A 23,007-nucleotide genomic window follows, 5' to 3' on the forward strand; every position below is an offset into this window, starting at 1 on the left:
AGGGCTCTGTGCCAGCACAGCCAGGCACAGCTCGCTCTCACCCACAGCTGCTCCCTGGGGCTGGCTCCCTGTGCCTCTGGCTGCCACCAGAGCCTGTGTGTCACCCTGCCTGCCAGCCAGGGGTGGTGGAAATCCCCACCAGCTATATCCAAGATGTACGTGGCCTCTGCTTGCTCTTAGGATGTTCAATTGGACTAAAGCAGGTGCAGGGTAACTAACAGTTAAATTAGAAAAAGAATACTTAATAGTTAGAAAATGATGGTGAAATTCCTGCCTAATTCGTCTGTGGCAGACATCCTGGAATCACCTCAATTCCTTTAGGGTAATTTAATTGTGCAGGTGTTTTTTTCCACCCAGAAGTTTTGAAGTATAACTATGATCAAGGTTCTCCTTAAAATCTCCCAGACAGAGGGAGCTGAAATTTGGCCAAGGAGCCAAAAGAAGTGGAAGAGGAATTTGGAAAAATAAATATTGCATCTCCACCTTCAATTTTCTTCCAGCCTTCTAGTCCCACCAGCTCAATAAGTTCCAACTCTTTTAACAGAAGAATTTACAAAGGACTCTCCTGTTCCCTGAATGTTTTGTTGGGCCTGAAGTGAATTTCTGCACTTGAAACAAAAAATTTGCAACTTCACTGCAAAGGGAAAGGCCTGATAACAGTCTGGTGTGTGATGGCATTTGTAGGTTTTCAAACAAAATGAGAGTAGTACTTCTCAAAAGGCACTTTATACACCTGTTCCTCCTTTATACTTCATAGGAAGGAGGGGGAAACGCATTTTTTTTTTGATCATCTGATTTTGTGTATTGAAGGTGTTCTTTAATACCAAAAACAATTTAATGAGAATTTACCATAAAGTTCAGGAAATATATTTAAAACAGATTAATTTACCCTATACATGTTTTAGGCTTGAGAAGATAGTGTCAACTTGAAATTCGGTTAAAATAAATATCCACAGTAAGATCTTTAGATACAAGATTTTGCTTGTGAACGTTTCTAGACATACTGGTCATTTTATATTTGAGGATTTTTGGGGTTTTCTTAGAGGTTTTTTTGGTTTTTTTTGTCTTTCTTATGTTCTTGTGAGAGCAGCAAGACAAAACCTACCCTGATTACACCAGGGAAAACAAACAACCAGGCCAAAATCTTTCATAAGACAACATGTGTGTTCCATCACCACTCAGGTGAAAAACACATTTCAGACAAACTAGGGTTGCTTTTGTTTGCTTTTTTTTTTTAATATCCTCTAGAAAGGGGTAAATATTACTGGATTATTGCCCCAGAGCATTACCTTTTGTCTAACCATTCACACCTGTGAAAAACTGAATGGAAAAACATGTGCTTTCATAAAGTTTGGGAAAGTGGAGAAACATGTACAAAGTATCTTCAGAGCTAAACTGGATAATGATCCTGTGCATCTAAAAAGGGGCAGATTTTCAATCCTGTTCATGTAAAAGGGGTTAGATTTTCTTTTCACTTAGGCTAATATAAACTGCAGAAATATTTTCCATTCAGTACACTATGGTTTCTTCTAAATCACCTGATTTTGCTTATCCTTGATGACCAGTATGTTTATACCAATAAAACACATTACAGAAAAATATTTTGCTTTAAACTAGTGAGTGGAAGGTTAAAAAATTATATATACTTTTGTAATTTGCAAAGAAAGGCTCAGATTTAGAAAGGCACATCCTTAGAAACCTCAGCTTAGAGCTGCAGGTGGCAAAGCAAGGCAAACAATGCAAATGCTTCCATAAGAGTGAAACACAGTCACTTGGGAATTTACTTTTTGGCAAAACATTGTGATGCACAGCTGAAGAATCCTGTATTTTGAAATGGGAAAGGGCAACAGGATGCATCTCTTTTCTGGTCTATAAAGGCTGATGCTTGGGGGTTTCTTCCTACAAAAAACACCACAGAAATGCAGCACCTGCCCACAACATACTCAATTCAGTGCTTCATTTTACCTTTTTTTTTTTCTCCCTCTGAGGCAAATGCATGGGGACGGACATGAAGAAAACATAAGATTACTTTGAACAGATGCAGCATCCTCAAGGCAGGGCACACCCTTCCTCAATACTGCAGCTGGTTTAGAGGGTCGGGCAAGAGGTGGATGTGCTCCAAGCCCCTCAGCTGCCTTCTCCGGCTCTTGTCACCGGTCTGTCACCTCCTCCCGGCTGCACACCACACCAGCATCCTCCTCGTGCGAGCAGTTGTGCGCGCCCACAGCGGCGTGGGAGCACTCCAGCAGCGTCCTCTCCTGCCCGGAGCACTGCACATCATCCAGAAGAATGCGGAGGGAGGTCCCTTCCCCGAACTCTGCCTTCTTGGTGGCCCGCACCGCGTAGGGGAAGCCGAGCTGGCGGCACACCACGGCGGCGGCAGGCAAGCTCCAGCCATCGTCGCACACCGTGCCCCACTCGCCGTCGATGAAAACCTCCACCCTGCCCCGGCCGCGGCCCCGCCGGCCCTGCCGCATCAGCCGCACGGCGCCATTGCCGGGGGGCTTCTTCTTCCTGCGCTGCCCCCTGTCCTCCTTCCCCGGCCCGGGGGCTCTGCCGCCGGGCGCTGCTGTGCTGGCCGGCCTGATTCGGGTCCCTGGCCGCGCTGGGGCTCGGCCCGCCCCGTCCACGGCCGGCGTGCGGGGGGTTCGGGGCTCTGGGACGCCTCCCCACGGGGCCTCGGTCGTGGTCTTCAGCCGGGGATGTGGTGTTGGTGTTTTCATAATAAACTCTGTTGGGGGAAAAGGCAGAAAACCGTGAGTCTGTCACTCTCTAGGCAATGCTTGAAGACAACTATAGGAAACCAGTGCTGATTTTTGACTTACATAACTAGTTTCTTGGAATTTGCCTACTTGGTCCTGTTGGGAAGCAACAACACTCTTAGCGACCCGCTATTTCCTCAGTGAAAAATGTGGGCTGCTGTTAGCTAGCAGAGAGGACTGCAGGGCTGAATGCCAACACTGAGCCTCTCCCAAAAAGGAAGCTCCAAGAGGTTTCTTGGCAAAAGTCAGCCTGGCCCTTAAAGGGTAGGTGCTAGAGCTTCACAGTCAGGAGAGGAGCTCTTCACCATATCCCGGTGAAGAGCTGCCGAAAGCATTTCTCGGACAGGCACTATTTCTGCTCTTCTCTTCATTACTAAGGATTGGATCATTACCAGAGGAGAGCGTGGCCTCCCCGCTGGGCCAGATGCTTTATTCAGAGGAGCTGAAATCTGGAACATTCAAAATCAATTCTCTCTGGCAACTGGAATGTGCAAGAGGAACAGAGTTGCCAGGACAACACATAAAACAGGATTTGGGGTTGGGTTTGTTCTTCATTATGAAAAAAAGAAAAAAAATAAAAGAGCCTTGAATTCTGAAGAGATGAAAATTCTTTGCTGTCACAGTTTCCAGGTGTTACTGGACTTGCTTATTCATATGTGCTTTATTTTTAGCTTAAAAATAAGTTTTAGTTTGCCAGAAGGAAGCAATTCAGAATTTCACGGAGTAACATTCAACAGAGCTGGGACAGTGTCACAGACATTTGCAAAGACATCATGACTTTGAATTGTATCCCAGATTTATGCAACCTCATTCATCATTTGGTTTGTAGTACAGAGAGGAGGAAAAATATCACTGTCTTATTTGTGCTTAGTATCTATTGTCCCCAAAAGACAACCCTCGCAGTGGTCCATGTTTTTCCAAATAACGGTCTTTGAAAAGGAATTGTGTTCATGACATGAAAATATTCCCTTCCTTTGAAAGCTGTGGTTCTCAAGGCAAGAAATAGATCTGAAGGCCTTACCTGAGCACAGCTCGTTTGCTGGAGCCTGGTCTGGCAAAGCACTTGAAAACCCTGGGACTGATTGAATACTGTATAGGACTGTATGAAAGCTAATGGTCACCTGGGAGTGCTTTTCACCTCACTGGATCAAATTGTCATTTGATAGTCTAATAAACTATTTATTAAATACACTTCCAAAAAATGCACTCATAGCTAATACAAGTCACATGCCCTGGAGATTCTGTTACTTTCAGACTAAATACTAACCAAAACAATAAATATTTACAGCTAAACATCCTTGTTTGCATGCTTCTGAATCAAAATGGCCATGCTTATTTTTCACCAAAAAGAGAGCATAGCTCTTGCTACACTAGGTAGAATCTCTCCCACCATTTCTAAGTTTTAATTTATGACAAAAACTACCTTGTAAACAAGCCCAAAAGATTTAGTTATATGTATAGTTTAAAAATCTGAACTTTGGACTTGCGTACAGAATAATGCATAAGCAGAAAAGGACAAAAATGGTTGAACATGAACCAAGTTGCTAATATTTGGAAGCTGCCTGCACAGCTAGAAAAAGAGAACATCTCTGAAGATACTGAGTACTCAGGCATGTCAGCAGTCAATAATTAGCCTTAGAGTTTGTTCCACCCTAAAGACTCAGTGTTGCAAGGTGCTGAGTGTCCTCAATATTCCCTGAAGCCAAAGCTGTAGGAACTGTTAGTGACTCAAATGCAATGTAACGTGATTAATATAATTAAAAATTAAATAAAAGTATCCTGACTTTCCTGCAGTACCATTAGCTTTGTTCATGGACTATGCTGAGTTGGAAGGGAATTTGCTGGGGTGCTGCCAAGGTACCTACATATTAAATTAAATACACAGGGGAAAAGAACAGTGATACTGCCTAGTCTACTTCTGAGATCCTAATATTGTGTTCAGGTTTTTGTACCTCACGTAAGATCCCAATATTGTGTTTATGTGTTTAAAAGTACCTCACATAAGATCCTAATATTGTGTTCAGGTTTTTGTACCTCACATAAATAGTCCTTGGCTTGCTGCAGATTCAGCTCCACCACAGACTACTCTAGCTTTAGCAGTACAATACTTCATGCAGCATGAAGTAATCAAAAGGCCCCAGAGGGTTTGGGTAAGCCAAAAGTTCACCCCAGTGCGTGATCACTGATTATTTTGGGAGCATTTTCTCATCCCATCTTTTCTCACTCTCAACTAACAATGACTCAGCTCTCATCTTGCTCAATGAGCTACTTCCCAACCCTTTACCCATCATATCCTCTCCACTACCTGAAGCTACTGCAAAAAATCACTTGTCACTGAAAAGCGCCATTGAGCACACAGTCTCTGGACAGGAACAGTTACAGGGAAACCAAGCTGGTGGTAATGAAATGTACAATGTAGCATGAAAAAGGGAAAATGAACAGAGCCAGAAACTACAAAGGAAATTTAACATGGCCAGGAAAGGGGAAATAGTGTATGACTTATTTGAACCAACTCTTCAGATCCAAAACATCTGGAAAGATTTAATTTTGAGGATACCCTGAAGAGTGAAGTTCTGGGTAGTCTCCACACATGTGGGGAGATAGTACTAAGTCTGGAGTTTGTATCTACTGCCAGATAACATGAACCAGTAATAAACAGCAAGAGTTACACTCACTCTCCTTTGGCACAAACGGGATGCGCTTGCTTTTGACTTTCACTGGCGATGGCTCAACTTGGCATTTTCCTGGTGGTGCTGTCCTTGAAAGAAAGGGACACGTACACTGCACAATTAATTCCTTTCCTTTTGCATTGCAACACTTTGCTTCCCATTGTTTTTCTAAGAACATAATTCTTATTGGGAAAAAAAAAAGGTCTGTTTAAATGATGCAACTAATCTCTTACAGTAGAAGACATAACTAAAGAATCACAGATCACCATTGATGAAAGTCCAAATATTCACAAGGCACTGAAGTCCTCTGTCTGTGTTTTCAGTTGCCACTATTGAAGCCATTAAGGAAATAAAACATTGGCAGGTTCAAGCACTACAGAAAGAGATTAATCAAAATGAAAATAAAAATTACAAAACTAGACAGTATATGTTGAACATCTGACACAAAGATCATGTGTACACAAGAGTTCAGACTGTTTTCACGGAAGCAAAATAACACACTATTATTCATACAGAAAGCCCAAACAAATGTCATGCCAAAAATGCATTAGTTTCAGAAAAGAACTCTAAGTGTCTCCTCGGAGGCTTTGTCTTAGTATGGTGCTTTATTTTGACACAATTTGTTTGCCATAGAGATGTATCCCACTTCTGGGAAGTAACATCCAGTTCATCAGCACTTTTTCCTATGACAGCCGTCTTGATAATCCTCAGACTTCTTCAGAGGTTTTAAAATTGGTTCAAAAATGAATGATGTTTGCATTTGGAGGGTATAACTCCTGGGCAATTAGCATTGTTTGCATTTCCATTTCTGTGGAAGGCACAGAGCTTCTCTCTCAACTGTCTATACAAGGATGTTCCCTACTTTTATGAACTTTCCAATGACTTTTTTTGGTACTCTGAACATGAACAAATCTTCTATTTAAACTTAAACTTACGGCTGGTGTTTGACTTCTGCTTTCTCTATTTTTGCACAGGTTGTGTAATACCAGCTTCTTAATACATAGTTTACAGGAACTCTTCCGTTGCATTAGATAATGGAAAATGCTCCTGACAGAGGAGAGTTGGAGGAAACACATTACAGATCTGGGGGCTTTTTAATTTTGGGGACTGGTTTCAACATAAAACTAGAGAAGTGGTTTGGTTCAAAATCCTCAGATAGCTAAAGCTGTAAATAAAAAAAAAAAAAAAAAAAAATCTCACTCTCCGTTTCTGGCTGAAAGTTGCTTGGTGTTTAGCCAATAATAGTAACACTTTAAAAACAGGAAGATGGAAAAAGCAGCTGTAAGTCTTCCCATAAAACACAGCTATTCCCTGCCTTGCCCAGTCTCAGATACAGGCACATGGAATCCAGGAGGTGTAATGATGGTCCTTATTTCTTATTCAATCCATATTGCTCTTTGAAACACTAAGAAGAATGTACTTTTTTGATAATCATGTCTGGTTTGCCCAAGAAAGCACTGCAGGTCACGCTGGTCCAGCTTTGGCTGCAGTGGTCTGGGGGCACAGGGATCTTGTGGGAGATGACAAAAGGGATGGAGAGGAACTCAGAAAAAAACACCTTGAGAAAAAGTGCCTCCTGTTGGGCAAGAATCTGGAGAAACTTTGCCCAAGAAAGACAAGCCACCCTTTAGCATTCAGGAAATCTCCAAACCCACATAACACCAACAGGACCCATAAAAGTTTGGCACCAGGCATGTAGAGCCCCACGACAACAGGAGCAAAGCAGACCCACAATGGGTTGCTCCAGATGTTCCTTGACTGAATTCCCCAGAAGGGCCCAGCATGGGAGAAGAATTAATTACTCAACCAACATGATTCATCACATCCACACCATCACACATCCTACCCACACCATCACATCCACAGCAGGACTCACTGCACCAGCACCAGGCCTTGCAACAAGAACATCTCATACCTGGAGGTGTCTACCACTTTGTACACCACTCCATTGGGAGCTGTGGCACTTGGTACACCAGTGGATAGGAAGTACAATTCCCCTGGTAAAAGAAACCAGACACACACATGAAAACTCTCCATGGAGTTTCTGTCCTTTACAGCCTAAAGGCATTAACTCTGCATCATGGGTCTGAGAGCTCATCTGCAGTCCGTTGGCATAAAATACTCTTAGTGAGTGGCAGCTTTTACAAAATTGTCATGAATTACTATTTGGACAAATTTCTACTGCAGGTTCACCTGCCCAGACCTTAGTTGCTATCTCATTACGATCTGTGTTCTTTGACTTTTCTAATGTAAAACAGTCAAACCCTGAATTACTTTTGTTGAAATGAAAGGAAATTAAGAAAGTTCACTGTCTTCTGCTCATTTCGATGAAGCACTCCTTTGGGGTGAATTACAGGAGAAGAAGATTTTGTTTTTGCTTTCTCTAGCACACTCACAGAGTGAGACATATCTCAGACAAAAAGCATTTGATTCATCACAGCTCTGTCAGGTCACATTTGCAGGGCTCAACCTTCAACCCAACAATGTCCATCACCATTTATTTGACTTATTTGTTCTTAACTGCATTTCTATCCTTCTTCCCCTCTTGTGCAGGGGAGACTGGGATAAACAGTCCTTCTGGCACTCTTTTGAGAGCTCAAGTGCTTGAGCAGTGCAACAAAAAGGATCAGAGAGAAAAAATATATTTGCAATATTATAAAAAAAAAAAATAGAGAAAATAGAAAAAGAGGCAAGAGACTTGCTTAGTGAATAAGGCAGATTTTTTTGGGTGTTCTATGCGTAGTCCAGGGGGAAGAGGGGAAGGAACAGAGAGGTCAGTGTGAGCAAGGGAATGTCTAGGCAGTTGGTGTCAGCTGAGGCTGAGTCTCTGTCCTCCTACCTGCTCTCCTGTGCTGCCCTGGGCTGAGTTCCTCCAGATAATCCCAAGGCAGAAACCTCTGGCTACCCCTGGCTGGCATCTTCATTTTTCTGGTCAGCTTCATTAATGACAGGCCAGAGGCAGTCCAAACGGGGATGGGAAACACCGGGGATGGCACTGAGTTTGTGGTGATGTGTGTTTTACATCCTGCCCCTCTTTCCTGGAAGTTATCAGGCAGGAGTTTGGATGCTCAGGCCATGAAGCACACAGGCTACACACACATGACCCACAGACACAGTGCCTGGGGTGTCTCTGACATGTTCTGCTGGCCAGGGATGGGGCTGATGGATTTATAATTGCTGTGCAATGAGCCAAACCCAGAAATCTCCCCATGGCATATACACACCCACTGCACCAAGTAGATTAACATCCATCAGAGCAACAACCCCAAAACTTAAATGCTTCTGTGAAGAAAACCCTATTAAAATAAACTGTGTGGCAAACTTGTAAAAAATGAGATTCCTAGTACACAAAAAAGGTGCAAGAGAAGACAGCTCACAGTAGATTTCTTTCTATTACTATAAAGCAAACACAAGGCAATTAACTACCTCTGAAAAAAGACTCCAGCCCAAATCTCCACTCAGCTCTATTGTTCTTATGCAAAGCACAAGTAGGGCAAAAGGGTGGCAGCATTTCATCCCTGTTTGGTCCATACTCTGTTGACAAGCACAGGATGAGGGAGATCATCCTCATGTGCATGAGCAAGGGCTGCAATCAACGGCTTGATATTGCACTTGGCACAAAGCTGATTTGAACTAGATTATTTGATTTTAGGTTAAGATATACTTCTCACTACAGCACTGTGAAATAGCTCTAAATTCCATGAATATTAACCATTAAAGAAAATTGAATTTAACTCTAAAATAAAGTCAAACTTTCAAGCTAATACTTAACTTGGAGGATTTGCATTCACAAGATAAAATTTGCATTTATATGATTTGAGCAACATCCAAACTTGACATAATCTGCAGGAAAAAACAGATGTTTAAAAGCTGGGGCATTCGGGAAGCAGGTGCTTGTGATCACAAGCCAAGACCTCCCAGGAGCAGGGCAGAGCACAACTCCTACATTGCTGGGTCACACATGAAGCACACATTGTGGGGCTTATCCTCTGTCTGCTCCCAGCCAGGGGCTGCATGGGCTGCACATTCTGCAACACCCCTGTACAAACAGCAGGAGACACCACCAGCTTGCACCCCAGGACTCTTTATTTCCTCCTCTTCAAATCACAGCAGCAGCACCCTTCTAGAAAGCAAAATGTCTGCAGTCATGAAAACACAGCAAACCTCTACTGAGACTGCATCCTTCAGTCCTATGCCAGGCAAAATTCCAGCTGACACTAATAAAATATGGACTTAAAGAATCTTTTGCTGATGCCTCACACAAGACATAACATAGGCTTTTGTTCTGCTTCATCTTGAGAGGTACAAATACCCCAGCCCAGGGTGAGCAGATATATAATTACTGTTCTTGACATCTGCTTCCCTGTATCCATTAATAATGCCTGTAGCCTTCTTGACTAGACAAGAGGATAGACTTGCTATTCACTTGGGTATCATCTTCTCAGGCTCCCAGGGCCTGCATTCCCCTTGGCATGGCACTGTGAAGAATGAGGTTTCCTTTCTGGGTTTGTTTTATTTTACTTGCCCCTCTCTGCTCCCTATTCTCCAGAGGGAAGGGCAGCAGCACGTCCAGCACACCAGGCTCAGTCCCAAGGCAACTGACTCTCCATCTCCCACTGCAGGCACTGCATGGCACTCACACCTCAAAATTAGCATTGTAACTTTGGTTTGGTATTTGGGAGATGCTGGAAATCTGTTATTTTAAAGACTCGTGCTGTGCCTCTCCAACAACCTGCTGCCCTCTCTGATCCCTTTTCTGGTGTTTCATTCTGAAGAGACCTGAAACATGCCATTCAGTGTGACATAAAGTTAAAAGATTACCTGCTTCATCTTCAGCGAAGGAGATGATGTACTGATAATAGTTATTAATAAGCCCAGGAAACATGCAGGTTTGTCCTGTCCCCATGCAGATTTCGTTGTACTGCCACTCTCCAGTAGCACGATTCTCCTTCAAAGACATCAGGCGTCTGCAAGGCAAAAAAACACTTCTACAACCTGACCCAGATGTGATTTATGAATATGATTTATGAATGTTAGCATGGACACCTGAAAGGATATTTAATGCTTCCTACCCACACTAGCTGCAATAGGAACTGCAGCTTCTTTGAGTGAAAGATTGTTCATATTAACCCAAATGTATGATACACCCTGCAACCCCTTGTCTTCAAGGGCAACACAAGCCCATGAAAAAACAAGAGGGGAGGGTTGAAGGGCTATCAGGCTGTTTTGGGGGGGATTTTGGCTGGGGGTACAACTTTGTGAGTGCCCTGTTTACTTACCCACTCATAAAATCACCAAATATGTACAGGCCATTCAGGTTTGGAGACTCACAACCTCGATAGACGTAGCCTCCTGTAACGGATTTCCCCATTTTGTGTGGATATGCATAAATTGGAAGCACATCGTCTGTAGGGCAGAAAAGACCTGTTTTGCATATGCTGAAGAATAGCTCTTTATCTAGATTGTTCTGAGATTGGCAGAGTACAATCAGGTTTCCTGGTGCATCTTCTATTTAAATGAATTGCCAATGGAGCTGTGTTTAGTTTGATTTTCACCTTTTCAGAATCACATTTGATTGCTCTACCCCTCACCAAGACACCTCAGCACTCTCCTGAGCCCTTCTCCTCCCACTACAATCCATCTCTGTTAGTGCAACTTCTGCCACATTTCTAGAGAGCTTGTCTGGTTTAGCTACAAATCACAGGTTACTTCTAGAGCCACTGTACCCATGCAGGAAGTGTTTGCCCAATGCAGCTGTTTTTAGGTGGTAAAAGGAAAAAAAGAGATGGGTGATTCCAGACTGCAGGCACTGATGAAAAGATATGTCAGATGTCAGCACAAATAGCTCCTGTTCCTCTGAGATGGAGAAGCAACTTGAAAGGGCCATCAAATATTTATGGGATGGCACAGGCATGAATGATGTTGTACTGGAATATTCATTGTGAAATATAAGTTAAAACATAAGACAAATGTAAAATGGAGAGAGATATCCTGATTTTGAGGGTCTCCATTAGATGCTTCCTCCCCTTTCTTTTGAAACTCCTGACTCACAGGTACCTCATGGTACCCTTTCCTCCTCATCCTCACAGCCTTTCTCCCTGCCCATGCAGCAGATGCTGCAAGTAGCAAGCCCAGCAGCTCTGCCAGCAAGGAATTTGCACCAGGGGAATTTCCTCTAAAGCAGGTGTTTTCTACACTTCAGCTGTACTTATCATTCTAAAGGGGCTGTGACATTTCACTGTTCTAACAAAGGGTCTCTAAAGTCATCAAAAATTGCTCTGAATACCTGGAGACCTCAGTAAAGTGTCTGCCATGAATGTTCATGTGGGTACTGTCACACAGGAGAGCAATAAATGAGCTCTCTGACAACTGCTTCAGCAAAGGGAGTGCAAAAAATCTGCTCCCTGCTCTTGATATTTTTATTAAAAAATACTTAATCACGCTCATACTTATAGCGAAGCTACTAAAAGGAAGGAATTTAAACTGAGTTAATATTAGGAAGAAAATTAAACAACACATAGCACATGGAAGAGAAAAGAATCAGAATCTCAGCTAATGCAAATCAGTGCCAGCCCACTCCACTGCCCCCCTATCTCTGAGAAGAGGTTCCAGCACAAGACATGGTCCACATCAGCCTTTGCAATTCAATATGTTCTGACTTCACACACTCACTGGAATTCAGCCAGCCAGGAAACACCCTCAATCCAGTTTCAAACAGTTTAAAGAAATAAGAAATGAAACTAAAATGAGGTTTTCCTTTGTGGCATAGCTAAAAAAAAAAGAGAATACACTGTACATTCAGTTACCTGCAAAGCAAGCAGTGTGCATAAGGGTTGATCAGTCAATTTTTTCTCTCTTTTCTTAAAATAAGGGTGAGTTATGGAGAAAAATACAATTCCTCCAAATTTTTCTTGCTCCTGCACAAAAGCTTATTTTATGCGGAAAAGATGAAATTGTCCCTCTAAACTACAGAATCACTAAGTAATTTCACTAACAACACCAATCACCTAGAAAAACAACAGTGAGCATGTTTCACTTTCCTCCTAACTCAGAACTGGTAACATTTGTATTTTCAGTATTTATGCCCTAGCCAGTTCCCTTCTAGAGGGACAGTAGAGGTTTACATCTCAAAGAGGTGTGTGTACCACCAAGCAGCCAGGCTTTGAAGGCAGGAATTAAAAACGAGAGCACATCTATTTACCCAAGGAAGAATTGGCGCAAAGTTTTTTGTCGTAGCAGCTGAACCCTTCCCTTGCCCTCCAGCCGTAATTTTTCCCCTTCTCGACGATGTCGACTTCTTCGTATTTATTCTGCCCCACATCTCCACAGAAGAGACGCCCCTTCCCTTCCTTGGTGTGAGGGTCCCCCCTGTCGAAGGAGCAGCGCCACATGTTCCTCACTCCGTAGGCGTAGACCTCGGGGCGAGCCGTGGGGTCGCTGACGAAGGGGTTGTCACGGGGGATTCGGTACAGGGGCCCACGGTCGTTGTTGTTCACATCGATCCGCAGCACTTTGCCCAGCAGGGCTGATCTGTATTGGGAGAAGAAATGAAAAAGATAAAGGAATAAGACTAGACCTTGGCAAAAAAATCAGAGTCGGGGTGGGGTTGGAAAGTCTAGGGTTTCATTCTTTCTGCTTTTGAAAAGACAAGTCTTTGAATATCTCTGAAAAAAGAACCATTTCAAGAGAATTGCATCTGCCCCCAAACAGCCTTCAGGTGGCTGGCATTGATTTCCCACACCCTGGAGCTGCCACAGGGATAGATCCACTCTTACTTGTTCTGGGCATTTCCAAAGGTGCCAAAAGGATCCCCAGCCATGCCTCCATCTCCAGTGAAGATATAGAGATACTCATCATCTCCAAAGAGCAGCTCTCCTCCATTGTGGTTGGAAGCAGGTTCTTCTATTTCAAGGATTATCCTAAGTGAAAATAGAGAGAAACCAATTACCTACTGCACAAGCACTATGCGAAGGGCAGAGCAATGTCATGACAGATGGAAGCAGCTACAGATTGGTTTTGATAGAAATTCCTCCTTATCCATGTTACTGAATTTTTCTTGGGCATAGCTGATTTTCTAACCTTAAATAGTTTCAACATATTTTCCAGATTACAGAAACACCAAGTTGTGTAATATGGAAAGTCTGGGAAATCATATGACAAAATATACTTTAAATTGCTTAAACTTTTCCTCTGATTCTTTCTTCCTCCTTTTTAATCTTCTTTTTTATTTTTCTTTATAATTCATTAAAGAAAAGGCATCTGAGCTTATAACCAATTGGAAATTGTAAGAGAAAGGACTCCAGTCCATCTGTGCATCTGTACAGCTTTTGGCACAATCCTGCCAAGCACTTTCACGGCTAACATAAAACTTCTCAAACATTAAGGAATAGTTAAATTCTTAAAGAGAGAAGAATCCTTAAATGACAATTACACTCAGGACCTTATGAGTTTAAAGAGCAGTTAAAAGCAGCCCCATCAACAAACTGAATTTACCAAAGGTTATTCAAAAAAGTACCAATAAAATTTACCTTAATTTTAAGCCCAAACTCTCTATTTTATTTGTTTATTTTATGCTCCTGGAATGCCTTCCATAGAATGAAAGGGGAAAATACAGAAATTATAATTTTATAGCATAGTAAAGCCACAAATACATGCATTGGAGGTTCCCAGGTGCAACAACTGAAGTTTATTATTTCCAGCTTCTAAAAAAGTCCAGATTTCATGATGGCAGTGTGTCTTAATAGCTACAAAAGCAAATTATAATATTTACTTATACCACTTCATTTTTAAACAGATTTTTTTTTTCCATTCTGAAATGTTGATAGTTATTGTGAATTGTGAGAAGAAAGCCAGCTATGGAGTTACTGTCACCTCCTGTTAAATGTCAGCACCTCTATGATAAGGTAACTGTGCAAGAGGCACAGGTTCCAGCTGACAGAAGGAGTGAGGGAGGATCCTGTATGGACACAAAGGTGAATCCTCCTCAGCCTCCCAAAGAAGATGGAAAAAACCAAAATTCATCTGAGAAACATCTGAGGATAAACAGACACATGCATTTGAGCCAAGGCAGTGCACACCACATGTCAGCCTGAGCTCCCTCTTGGGCAGCAGCTCAGGATGAAGTCAGTGGGACCTGAGCCTACACAAGCACAATAGGACCACAGTTTTGTTTTCTTAAGCTTTTGCCGTACTAACCATAAGCTAAGTAAGCACAGAAATTGTTACAAACATAGAGCCTGAGGATTCTTAAACAAGACAGCTCATGGCCTGTTGATATCTGCAGGTTTCTGATTTGCTTTCCTGAGTGCCACGTTGTAGTTCCCCTTACCTGTCATCTACAGTGCCGCTTACACTGGATTGCTGAAATTGCTTTATAAACCAGTATCCCCTCTCTACCATTAGGCTATGTGCATTTTTGAGCTAGAATTATCCACAGCTGGGTGTTTGGAAAGCACCCTTATAAAATCCAAATAATGAAGAAAAAAATCTTAGAATTAGTAATATTCAAGGGTCTCTTAAAACAGTGGTTCTATAACATAGTTCTGCAACAGGTTATAAATCTATGAGCCTGATTCCACAAACAAGTCTCTCATCATCTGTGCACATTAGTGTGGAACAACTGCAAGACCAGACTCAAACAAATGACATTTCCAATTAAAATGCACTCCGTAATAATATAGTGACTTGTGTTTTATTTAATTTGCTATTAAATTTGTAATATCAAAGGGTTGAGTTATTGTTCAGATAAAGAAATATGGGACCAAATCCATCTCTGGTCTGGTATCACTTAGTTTGTTTATACTAATTTTGGAAACCTTTGGCTTTGGAATGAATTTCACTCATGCTTTGCAGAAGTCTATTTTAAAGGGTAATCACAAAAGTACAAAACAAACAAATAAACTTCCAAGCCCCACCCAACAATAACCCCAAAACACGAACTATAAATAATGTTTAATCCATGTTTACTTAAATCCTCTGACACGCTAGAACTGAGAGCTCTGTCTGTTTTATCCCTGAACACTTGCAGTTCATCCATGGAGGACACACACTTTCTGCACCTCAGTACACTAGACATGGACAGGGACTAACATGCTAGCACTCTGGAATGCAAAAGCATTAAGCTAAGTAAGCCTCATTCATTAATGGTCTTTAAAAATGCACAACTTGCCCTCTTAGATCTTAAATTTATTTGCCAGAGAAACGTGTGTACCATACCTTTCAGAACCATGGTCCAAGGCATTCATGTCAGAAGGAGAAATTCTGAACTCACTAATTCGGATTCTCTCTTCAAAGCGAACTTCAACTGAATAGTAGACATACACTTTACCATTAAATTTGAATTTAGGATGGAAGACAATACACAGAAACCCTCTCTCATCTCCTTCCCAAGGTGAGGTAAGCACAGCTTCGCTGATGTTCAGAAATGGCTTTTCAAGCCTGGATCCGTCGGGAAGGTAGGTCCACACCAGGCCGACCTGCTCTGCAATGAAGAACCTGTGGGTGCCGTCGTTGGCGTGAACCATCGCAACGGGATTGCGCAGCCCGTTGGCCACCTCCACGAGGCAGAGCTGGAGACAGCCCTCCGCATCAGCGGTGACCAGCCCCAGGTTCTGGTTAAGGTTCTGGTTGGCCAGCAGGTGTGGGAAGCAGTAGTCGGTGTCCTCCAGAGAGAGGTAGCGGCAGAACTTTGCCATGTTGTTTTCCAGTGCAATTAACTCTGGGTCTGCAGAGAGAGCGCGAAAAATGGAGCGGCAGTTTTGCCACACTTGCGTGCAGTAGTCTTGGCATAGTCCTGGTATCGTCCGCACGGGGGTGGAGGGATCTTCAGCGTCATACAAGTGAGCTGCATATGGAGAGCATTCCTAGAGGGAGGGAGAAAAGGATTCAAGTCATTTATTGGACCAGATTTGAAACAGCTGAGCAGTGATACTAACTGGAGATATTTCCTCTTAATTACAAGATATGTTGTGGTTTATTCTGAAGATACGTTAACAGAGGGAAAGATCTTAGAAAGGGGGTTTGTCTCAGCACTCATGGAAATTATCTTCAATATTCCTTGTGAAAGCTGACTTCCTCAAGCTGTTACTCATTTATTCTAACCACAGAAATTAAAAAAAAAAAAACAAAACTGCAATGATGCCTATGTTGCTACATCACCCTAGCAGACTGTACTGGGGAAAAAGAGACTTTTCTTCCTTGGATGCTCTGACTTTATCTATGCAATAATAAAATCCATCACAAAACAGAAGGGAAACTGAAGAATTAGCTGAGAAGATTTAGGCCCTGCATCTCCACACTGATGATAGAAAGGGAAAGATCATCAGGGCCAAAGCCTGGGACATTCATACCTCATCATCTGATAATCCAGGCATAGGCCTCAAACATGGATGTGATTTACAGCTTGGAAGGAGTGGGATGTGAAAGTGGAGGAGGAAGAGAGGACACCGTCCTTGCTTGGGTCCAGCTGCCTTTGCTGGTAAACCTTTGCCTACAGATAGTTTATATCTCCAGCCAGGAGTGGTGAAAGGCATTTTATGATCATGACATGGGTCACTGAGTTCTGTGAGGGATGCCGAGGTCACAGGATTTCAGACAGTGAGCACAAAATGGCCATAACCCAGGCAAGGTCCTGGCAGCAGCTGCAGCTCAACCCTTGTTTATGGAAGGTGCAGCCTTGGAAATCTGCTTAAGGACTGGATCAAGTTCACACAGCTCATTGTAATCTCCATGATGAGAACTCCTACAGACACATTTTCCTTATGAAAAAGCTGCAATTCAATAAAACCGTCTGTAAGTTACAAATGACCAAAGTGATTCGGTTCTGTTTTGCAAGGGTTTTTGCTTATAATAAACACAATATTTTCCATTTATAATGCATCTTCCCAACGAGCACCTCAAAAGCGCTCTTCAAATAATGCAACATGATTCTGTGGAAGCTCAATTATTTTCAAAGTTATATTTCAATAAATCTGAGGCAACAAAGGTCAGAGAAGAAACTACTACTTAAATAAATTCTGTATTTTTTAAATTCCTATCTGGCATTGCTTCTTCTTTTACTAAGCAAAACCAGCTTAATTAAAAAAATAATAGGGAGCTGTTTCTTGATCTATAGGGGGATATTTCTTAATGCTGATTACAATGCTATTCAATAGCTGAAAAGATATAACATCTGAGATTCCAAACTGTTTAAATTAGCTGATAAGCATACACAATATTTAATTTTTATTTTATTTTCCCTTACATACCATAATAAACTGAGAGGCCATATAACAGATCATTAGTGCACAATAAGCTTTCCTCCTGGAATGTCAAGCCATTCATTGCAAAATGAAGGTTATTATGCTTTCAAATGAGCAGCAATTAATGTGGTAAAAAGAAGATTGCTTGTAACACAAAACACTGAAATTACACAGGCAGATTGGGTAACACACTTGGCTTGGTTACACGAGGTGTGCCAAGGACAGAAGGAGACAGAACATTTGTCAATTGTAATGACTGAAAAATTTGCCTTAGAAAACGAATTGAAATGAGATAGAAAGAAAATTTGATGGGAGAGCTGGGTGGGAGCTCAATCTGTTGTTGCCTATGGAGGTTTCCCATTCAGAGAGAGGAGGCCCCTCACTTGAGTACTCAGGTGTACCTCATTCTGTGAAAGCCTCTTTCAAAGCAAGCAGTGATCTCATGCATTACAAAGCAATGCCCTGGCTTCAGCATCAGAATTAAAAATAGCCCAGAGATATGGATTCCCTGTCTTTGCCATTGCAGGCTGTTCACCACAGCCTCATGTGTGTCTGAACAGAAGCTGTGGGCAACTTCTTCTCTCCTTACAACATTCCTGGTGACATACAGCTAAATACAGCAGCATTACACTGGCAGTGATATTCAGAGATCTATCACTAGCCTGAAAGTACCTAAGCATGTCCTAGGGTATTTTCAAGACATATGAAATATTTTCCAAATTTTATTCTGGAAGAGATGGAGCCTCATGCCTTATGCTGAATTTCTCTACTTCAGAAGCAAATGTTGTGGTCCTTTAGCCTTCACATCATCCTGTCATGTCCACATAACTCAAAACACCAAGAAGCTCTACCCATAGTCAGAGCCCAGAATCAATATTAGATCTGAATTGTCATTTCCAAATGATGCTGTCTGTTCATTAATTTTAAAATATGATGTGGTCCAAAGACTGAGGAAACTACTGGGCAGATGATCAGTTACTTCAGTAGGGCTGGAACAAGTTTGTACTATGAAAATAACTCATCAGAAAACAAAACAAGTCACATTAAGACAGGCTAACCAAATGCATCCTGTGTGTTCCAGGAATTTAGTGTCAGCTCCTTATCTGGGGAATTCCAACAGTCTGAATGTGATGGAACACCCACATCAGACAATGTCTTATTTACTGTTGCTATCAGCCAGGAGGAAGCAACAGCACTCCTCAGAAAAGCATTTAACTTCTACATTATCCCTGACATTCCTTGACCACCTCCATCTGGAAACTCGAGCCTTTAAGCAAGCTGTTCCCTGAGAAGCAGAGTGAGGCATCTGCTCTTGCAGTTTGGCAGAGAAGAGAAGGCTCCAAGGTAACCTTATGGCATCCTCCACAGGAGAACAGGAGAGGGATGTTTTACAAAGCAGTGTAGTGATAGGACAAGAGGCAATGGCTTTAAATTGAAGGAGGGTCAACATAGACCAGATTTAAGAAAGAAGTTGTTTATAATGAGGGTGGAAATACTGTAACAGGTTGCCAAGAGAGGTGATAGAAGCCCCATCCCTGGAAACATTCAAGGACAGGTTAAGCAACCTGATCTAGTTGAAGCTGTCCCGACTCATTGCGGGGGAGGTTGGACTAGGTCCTTTCCAAATCAAGCTGTTCTGTTATTCTATGGATTCAAGAAAAGGCAGGAATCCACAAGTACAAACTGAGACACTTGTCAAAATAATTTGATCACATTTGAGAGAAATCATGAATTGTCAGGAGAAGGAGACAGAAGTGTGCTGCCTAAGCCACAGAAACATACTTAGTAATTCAGGTCTAGGATATAAATAGTATATACAATGAATAGAAGCAGAATGAATGATATAAATAGGATATAAATAGTATATACATGAATGATATAAATAGGATATAAATAGTATATACAATGAATAGAAGCAGAATGTTCTAGAGTGTTTGCAATGACTGAACATCCATGACATGCTTGTGCAGCCAGAGGCAGTGATTTGTAGCCACATCTGGGCTGGTGATGCACTGAGGTCATCAGAACTTTTCAGTGAATCATTGCTCCCACATTGAAATATTTCTCTGCTTCTGAAGACATTTTCAATGGTTGGCTTTTTGACAAACACAAGAGACTTAGTTATCACTTCCAGAAGCAGGAGTGCTTAGCACACATTGCTAACTGCGTCCTATCTGCAAATGGACTCTTAGACTCTGCTTGTTTCAGAAATATATTCAAATGTTTTTTGCTTCCAGTACAATGTGAGATGAAATAGAAGTCAATTCTCTAGATCCTGGTGTGGAAAAGTGTTGTCTTTCTCTTCATGCTTTAAGGAACCCAAGAGGTACCAGCAAAATGCTAAGAGCAGGATTTCTGAAAAAGCATTTTGATCCCATCTGAGCACAGCAGACAAGACTCCACTGTCTGAATTAATTTAAGGTTTACACTTGCGCAGTGCTGAGCTGCCACTGCTCTGTCTCAGGGGCATTTTCATACATGCGAGGCCTCCACTGATGATAGGGTGAGACACTTTGCTCTGGGCAGACTGTGACCACCCCATTATCGTATCTGGCCCCAGAACATCAAGTCTGAGCGGAAATTGCCCCTGTGCAGGACAGCCACCACAGAGGCTCCTGAGCCACATCTGCAGGCATTACTCTGCACCCATCACCAGGGCTATTAGCACCTGGCACATGCTAAAAGTGCTGTAACCCAGAACACAAAAAAGCACTTGACCCCATCAGCTGGTCATAACAAGGAGCAAGATTTGCACAGGCAGGTGCCCTGTGGGTTTTTTCACCAAATCAGGTATCCTAACCCTGGATAGGGTGAGGAGAATCTGCAAACTGTAACTGCCCACTTAACTTTCTCAGAGACTGCCGCTCCTAACTAAAGAAGAACAACGTCCCTGTTCCTCTTTTACATAACAGCCAAAGAACAAAAAGCCCACAGGGATGCTTGATGATGGACAGACACTTCTTCCGGTGCCTGGGAACACACGCCTAGGCTGCTGTGCTGTCCCTGATGCACTGATGTGTGGGCTGGTGTACCCATGCCTGTGCCCAGGAGCTAATGCCATGGCTCATACACCTGTGGATGGGTACTCCAGTGTGGGCTTGGGAATTAAAGTCATGGATCACACTCCCCTGGACTGTCCAAAGTTCCTGTGCCTGGACCAGTGCATCGGATCCATGCACCCATGGGATCAATGCACCCCTGTCTGGGCCAAAGCGTCCATACATCCATACTCATGCAGGCTGCATGAGTAGATGCACACACACCTGGGCCAAAGCACTGCGATGGGGCAGAAGCACCTATGACTACACCAGAGCTCCGTGCAGGGGCTGAACACCCCTGTGTGGCTGAGCCCTGCGCGGCGGGATCCCCCCAGCGCAGCAGGAGCTCCGGGAGTCCCGGAGGTCTCACCTGGCAGAGCAGCTCCTGCAGGTGCCCGGCGCAGGCGGCGTAGGTGGGCTCGTCGAGGCGGGCGCTGAGGCGGTAGAAGCGCTGGAGCAGGGCGCGGTCGCGGCGCGGGTCGCAGCAGCCGAACTCGGCGTAGCGGCGGCAGAAGGCGAGGCCCCGCGGCGGCCGGAACGGCGGCTTGAAGTCCAGGCACTGCGGGTGCGGCCGCGCCGGCCGCGGGGCGAACGCCGCCGCCAGCAGCAGCGCCAGGGCCGCCCGCGGGCCCCGCATGGCTCTGCCGGGGCACGGCCGGCGAGGTGAGCGCTGCCCCCGCCCTGCTGTGCCCGGGCTCGGCCGGCCCCGCCGGCCCGCTCCGCCCGCGGCCCCGGGAGCGCGGGAGCGGCCGCCCCGAGGGCGCTCAGCCCCGCACCGGCGGCACCCGCGTGTTTCCGTGGTGGCCTTGGACAGGCGATTTTATTTTGATTCCGCCCAGAGCGCAAGCGGGCAGGTACTTGGCTGGACAGCCGGCACAGGGTGTCACACAGCACCGGAGTGGATCGTACTGGGAACTAATTCCTTAGACCGACTCCTCAAGTGACGTCTGCTGGACTCGGTTCTGCCGCGGAGGCTTTTGTGTGACCCACGCACGACAGAATAATAGCACTCGGGAGTTTATGCGGCTGATGGACATGTTTAATAACAAGAAAACCCAACTTCAGTACAACTGGTGCTTCTGCGTCCTTTGTCAATCTCATCCTGCTCTGAGACTGATTAGGTTTAGCTTTGAAGCTGGAAAGAAGAGGTCTGGTGTAGTCTTTTACACCGTGTGGCCCTAGGCAGCCCAGGTGATATACTTTGTCCTGTGAAGGGAGCACTCAGAATGGTGCTCCCTTGCCCAAATAAAATAAAACTACTGAAGACACTTTCTTTACCCTAAAGTTCCTCATGGCACACTCCAGGAAAATAGTTAGTCCACATACACATCATATAGCCATATCATATGTGGTGTTATCAGCTGGTAAGATCTAGTTCCATGCAGATGGCACTTTTTTGCTGTTAAACACAGCTAGCCAAAGTGTATTGTGTATTTTAATATTAACACACTGACTGCCCCTCAAAGACAGGAGAGTTCATGCTGATATTCTATTTCTGACTCCTACTTTGAGACCAAAGAACTACTGTACAGTGCATGTGGACTATAAAATCACTGCGTGGCTTGGAACATCCTGTCAGGAGACCATATGTGTTACACATTTTATACGAGTTTATTTTCTCTCCATATGCTTATGTAACTGCTGTTAAGGTCACTCAAAACTCTCCAAATGTGCAGGCAACCAGAATACCCAATGATCTTGCTTGAGAATCCTCTGCCCTTTCATTTTTGGTCACTTAAAACCACTTTTTTTCACAGACAAGCTTTTCAAATGCTTTGGAAAGCACAAGATCAAGTTACTGCCCCTGAAAAGTTTGTGAGCTGTGCAAAAAATGAGTATGCAGTTATGCAACTCCATATTGCATAAAAAAACCCTAATGTAAAGACATCTCCCTCTTCATCCCAGCTAATCTTTTATTCCTGTGGTTAACATTAGCTGTTGTTTCAGTGTTTATAATGATTATTAGACACTGTTAATTAACACTGAAACAATGCTTAATATATAAAGAATGGATTGCAGTAGGCAAACATATTCTGGATAATGAGACTTATCCTATAGCCTCTTGATTTGCTATTGGAATTCTTGACTAGTTTGACTAGTTTGACATCCATGAAATGTTTCAGACATGAAAGGAAAATTAAATGCTGTGCATATTTAGCACTGAGTTGTAGAACAAGAACTACAGACTTGGTCTGCTCATCACTGTGATACAGCATAAAATACCTTTTGGAAGTCCCCTGTGTGCATTTACAAAACACCTCCCATGCCAATGCTACCACCCTTTTGCTCTTTCAGACAG

The 23,007-nt window shown here is 43.3% G+C and overlaps 1 protein-coding gene across 1 annotated transcript; it reads right to left on the bottom strand.

Moving 5' to 3' along the window:
• Positions 1–718: 718 nt before the first annotated feature.
• HHIPL1 (HHIP like 1) lies at positions 719–21,345 on the bottom strand. Its single transcript, XM_053980616.1, has 9 exons — positions 21,079–21,345; positions 15,647–16,293; positions 13,207–13,350; positions 12,633–12,961; positions 10,711–10,837; positions 10,253–10,398; positions 7,347–7,428; positions 5,438–5,520; positions 719–2,731 (listed from the first exon to the last, which is right to left on the bottom strand). Exons 1-9 carry the CDS (start codon positions 21,343–21,345, stop codon positions 2,151–2,153), a joined length of 2,406 nt encoding a protein of 801 aa, XP_053836591.1. The 3' UTR covers positions 719–2,150.
• Positions 21,346–23,007: the final 1,662 nt, after the last annotated feature.

This window comes from Vidua macroura, chromosome 6, assembly GCF_024509145.1.
Source record: "Vidua macroura isolate BioBank_ID:100142 chromosome 6, ASM2450914v1, whole genome shotgun sequence".
Taxonomy (NCBI): domain Eukaryota; kingdom Metazoa; phylum Chordata; class Aves; order Passeriformes; family Viduidae; genus Vidua; species Vidua macroura.